General features: G+C 41.2%; 1 protein-coding gene across 1 annotated transcript in view; it reads right to left on the bottom strand.

The window, feature by feature from the left end:
- ARHGAP26 (Rho GTPase activating protein 26) overlaps nt 1-5325 on the bottom strand; it is a 692304-nt gene that overhangs the window by 334587 nt on the left and 352392 nt on the right. The window contains exon 11 of the mRNA XM_006873269.1: nt 4780-4816. Within this exon, the coding sequence (XP_006873331.1) occupies nt 4780-4816 (37 nt within the window). The remainder of the gene's footprint in view (nt 1-4779; nt 4817-5325) is intronic.

The following is a 5325-nucleotide window of genomic DNA, read 5'->3' as shown; positions in this document are numbered from 1 at the left end:
AGAAAGCCTCATCTTTCTCCCGTGGAACAGCTGGCAGTTTCGAACCGCTGACCTTAAGGTTCGCAGCCCGATTCGTAACCACTACGCTAATTGGGCTGCTTTAAATATTCGTAACTCAAATGCATTAATTCTTCTACGAGTCTTCCTTATTCACTGTCCAACCTTCACATGCATATGAGATTATTGAAAATACCATAGATTGGATTAGGCACACCTTAATCCTCAAACTGACATCTTTGCTCTTCAACACTTTTAAGAGATCTTGTGCAGCAGATTTGCCACATTTCTTCTTCTGAATCAGGCTTGAATATCTGGAAGTTCTCTGTCAATGTATGGTTGTAGCCATTTTTGTACTGTCTTTAGTAAAACGTTACTCGCATAGAATATCAATGATGTTGTCCAATGACTTACGCATTCCAATGTGTCACCGCTCTTTAAAATGGGCACAAATACAAATCTCTTCCAGTTAGTTGGCCAGGTAGTTGTCTTCCAAATTTCTTGGCTAGATGAGTGAGTACCTCTAGTGCTGCCTCACTTTGCTGATAGATTTCAGTTTGTATTCCATCAATTCTCGGTGCCTTGTTCTTTTCCAATTTCTTCAATGTACCTTGGACTTCTTCCTTCATCAACATTGGCCAAAGATCATATGCTACACCTTGAAATGGCTGATGACCAATCATTTCTTTGTTTTTATTGTGGATAGAGTGAAAGTTTACAGGGCAGATCACCAGTTTTACATTCAACAAATCATACACCTTGTTTCATTGCAATGATTATAATCTCCTCCATGTACCATCAGTTAACAGTATTTCTCTCTATTCATGTTAGCTTTAAAAACAAAAAGAAAAACCACTCAGGCATATATAATAATTTACACCTCCAAAGGGCACATTTTGCAAGTCTGCCTCCTGGTTACCAGCTCTTAGTCCCTCTCTTCTCATGAATCTAGAGTCCTCAGCTGCTTCCTCTCACCATGTCCCCATCTCTGCCTCTGTCTCTGGTGTCTGTGCTTCTCTGGATAAGGTCCCGCATTCTGCTTGTGCTCTTCTGCCTTGATGGTCCTAGGGTCCTCTGTTTCTGGACTGTAAGACTAACCACTCCCCTGTTTTTGTTACAAATCTTCTACCTTTACAATTATGACAGTCACAATTAGTCGTGATGACAATTATTCACTATTGAATCATACGAATCTTATCCCCATCTCTTTTCACCAGACCCATCTAGAAAAGATGAAAACTATTCAATGGCGACTCTTTCTTTCCCCCCACTCTTAAACTAAACTCCCTCTTGAAACCTTGTAAGCCATTCACTTCATGCCTTTATCACCCCCTCATTTTAGGTAGCCAGTGTCTAACTTGCCTGTCCCTATCTACCCTATGTACAGAGGGGACAGCATTGGTACTTGATATGAAGACTCCTTCCCTCTCTTTTGGTATTTACAGTTACTACCCTCCATGAATATAAGGAGCTGTGGTAGCACAGTGGTTACAAATTGGGTTGTGAACCTCAAGGTTTTTTTTTTTTTTTTTTTTTTTTTTAGGTTAAAAATGCTTCCTTTATTACATAAAGCCAATACTGCTACTTCTAAGTTCAACTGTTTGTGCATCTCTGTGATGTTAAGAAAACTGCATCCAATCCATCAGGAACTGCTTCCTGGGAGGGTCACCCAGCACACATGCTCCCACTTCACACAGTAACTGCTCTAGGTGATGAAGTTCTTGCAGGCCCCCAAGTGATCATTGACCGAGTACTCTTCTACCCCTTTACTGTACCAGAAGTGGCAAAACTCCAGAGGAAACACAAAGATATAGGTGTCCTAGCTTGTCAATATAGTATCATTTTTATTAAAGCATATTAAAATGGAGCTATAATGTGCATATAAGTTGGCTTACAATACACATTCTCCTGAGGACACCCGTGATTTCCAGGGTGCAAGGTCAATCCACCAAGACAGCCTCCCAACTAGTGCGTAGAGAACGCACCACAGTGCAAAGAGCTGCTTCCTATGTTCCCATTAAGTGCTGTAAATCGTGCTTTGCAAGATCAGCATTGATTGTAAGCGTACAAAATCATGAGGCAGTCGCTTTTCTACTCCTGCAAAGATTTATAGCCTTGGAAATCCTATACAAGGTCACTCTGAGACAGAACAGACTGGACAGCACTTAAAAACAACAGCAGCAGCAACAACAACGTTCTTTTCTAGCAACTGGGCAACTCAGAAATTGCCAGCAGCTGATAGACACTATTTATGGCCTCATAAAGGAGCTCTGGTAGCGTAGTGGTTATGAATCAGGCTGTGAACCTTACGGTCAGCAGTTCAAAACTACCAGCTGCTCCGCGGGAGAAAGATGAGGCGTTCTGCTCCCGTAAAGATTTACAGCCTTGGAAACCCTGTACAGGGTCGCTATGAGTCGGAATTGACTCCACGGCACTTAACAACAACAACATCATATGCAACAGGACCGGACAGTGTTTCAATCTGTTGTACATAGGGTTTTTATGAGTCAGACCTTACTTGATGGCGCCTAACAACAACATTATACCCCACAGACACTGTATACCTTGAGATCAGAAACCTGAAGTTGAAAGCAACGAATTTAAACATGTGCCCTAAGTAACTTCCTGGTGCTACCTGTCCCTCTCAAAACATCTTGGCTCTATAATAAAATGTATGCACTGAAATCTCTAACTGTAAACTCAAGAGACACTAAAGGTACAATTTCTACAGGGTAGAAAATTAGGAAATGTACGAGGATAAGGGGCCCTAAAACCAAATAAAGTGAGAAAGCACCAACCCAGGGCACTATTCTGGCTTTGGCATCTTTCAGAATAGTGTTGTTATTGCTGTTTTTGAATGCCCTAGAAAAATAATTTCTATCTAAACTACTTGTCAAAATGTAGCTAATATTTTTAACCCATATTTTTCTCTCCTATTTGCTCAAAGCAGTTGAAGGGTCATTAGACATTTGAGATAAGTAGCCCGCCTCACTCTGAATAAGATACCAAAAGCAAAGTGTTGCAAATGTCTATGTTTTCCACATGGAATTCTTTGCCTTGTTCTTTTCTCAGGGATAAGAACGATCCTTGTATATAACAGCGGAGCTTTTGAAATTAGGCAGAATTTAGATGAAAACATAAATCCTGAGATTGTTATTAAGTGCTGTCGAGTCAGTTCTGACACATAGTGACCCTATGTATAGGGTTTCCCAGGAGCAGACAGTGGGTTTGAACCACCAACCTCGTGGTTAGCAGTCCAGTGCTTATTCTACAGCTCAACACCAGCCTTGACTTCCTATCTACAAAGTAGGTCAAAAGTACTTATATCACAGGATGGTTGTAGGCATTAAAAGAGCTAATGTATATAAAACATTCTTAATGCCTGATACAAAGTAAGTGGTTTATATATAGCAGCTGTTAATAGCTATTATTGTAAAATACATCCTCATTGTAGACAATGATACTGAAGAAAAAAATGTCCTCTTTGTTTCCTAGAATATTTACCTGAAAATGTATTCCCTTGTTCAAGTGTGGAGTGTTTGGGGGTGAGGGGAAGAAGTGAGAAGAAGGACCAACATCTTTTCCTTTTAAAAGGTCTTTCAACCGACTAATAGTAGCAATTCCAAATCACTTAATACTTACTATAAAAATCTGTATTTTGGAAAGAACGAAAGGAGGAAACTTTCTAGCTTACAATGGCTTTCACATAAAAAGAGCTCAGCCTTTTTTCCCCATGGAGAGACACTGTTCTACTGATGTTCCCAACACTCCTGGAATCAAAGGAAGGAAGGATAACTTGATTTACTTATTTTTCTTTTCCAAGTGGATTTTATAAAGGAAAGGGGAAAGAACTTCCTTTATACTCTTGTTGCACCTGGAAGGAATTTGTGTTTTTCTCTTATGCACCAAGGAGATAATCAGCCCAAACACTCAATCAGCAGCACTTTCACTCTAATCCCATCACCTTTTACAAGGTTACAGGGGCCCTGGGAAGTCATGATTAACCAACATGGCAGAGCCCGTGGCTGAGGAAATGTGCTGTATTCTACAGAGGCTGTCCAGGGTCACTTCCATCAAAGAAGGATATTATTACATAATTCACCATTGCCACTCTTTCCTCTCCAAACAGGCAACACGAAAATGTAGTTATTACGCAATCACCTAAGACAGCTGTTGCATCTCCTTTGCGTAAGACCGTATAGAAGTCAAGGTCACTTTTAGCATGCCCACAGAATAGGACTGTTTGGAGCTGGGAATGATTGGGTTAAGTGATTTTTAAGTGGTAACTGGAGCTTGGATTCAATGTGATAATGTACATGAAAATGCTCGGTCAAGTGTGAAGGGTTATCTAAACACGATGTGTCATCACAGTCTTGACAGCCAGGCTGCACTCAACTTCCCAATGGAGTTCCTGTGGTGGAAAGTCAAGGTAGAAGCAACTATCACTTCATTCAGGAAACTGAACAAGTCCACATGTCTACAAGGAACATTTGTAATGCAGTGGTTAAACACTTTCTTGCCACCTGAAAGGGTGGTAGATCAGACCCATCAGGAGTTAGGCAGGGAAAAGATGTGGCACTCTACTTCCTAACAGATTTACAGTTGGAAACCCTTTGGAGTAGTTCTACCCCATCCTATAAGGTGGCTATGATGCAGGATACACTTGATGGCAACAGGTAACATGCCCACAGCACCTCCTGGTGGATCATCCCCAAAGTAACAACTTCTCTATTACCCAATGACACAAACAGGTATACAAAATTACGCAGGCAGCATACTTACTCCCTTCGCTCTGACTGTCCTTGTTCGAGTTGTAGACCTGGAAAAGAGAAATAAAATCTTACTTGTGTGTACTTTCTACTACTCTACAGGTTCAGTGCTGTAGACTAAGCACTGGACTGCTAACCGCAAAGCTAATGGTTCAAACCCTCCAACTGCTCCTTGGAACCCCTAGGGTTTCTACAAGTCAGTTCCAACTTGATGGCACTTGACAACAACCACCACAGGTTCACTGAAGGAAACTATTACCTTCCTCTTTTTCGCCTTTTCTTCTTCCTGGTCGTGGTGGTTATGTGCCGTGAAGTCGGAATCGATTCATAGCAACCCTGGACAGGGTTTCCGAGGCTGTAAATCTTTACAGGAGCAGAAAGCCTCATCTGTCTCCTGCAGAACAGCTGGTAGCTTTGAACTGCTGACCTTAAGGTTCACAAACCGATTCATACCCACTATGCTATGAAAGATTCACTGGGCAAATTATTGAATGATGCAGAATGCATCAAGAAAAGATGGAAGGAATACACAGAGTCATTGTACCAGAAGGAAATGGTT

Source organism: Chrysochloris asiatica, unplaced genomic scaffold (assembly GCF_000296735.1).
Source record: "Chrysochloris asiatica unplaced genomic scaffold, ChrAsi1.0 scaffold00232, whole genome shotgun sequence".
In the NCBI taxonomy this organism is placed as follows: domain Eukaryota; kingdom Metazoa; phylum Chordata; class Mammalia; order Afrosoricida; family Chrysochloridae; genus Chrysochloris; species Chrysochloris asiatica.
The sequence above is the reverse complement of the archived record's forward strand: the minus strand, read 5'-3'. Positions and strand labels throughout refer to the sequence as shown.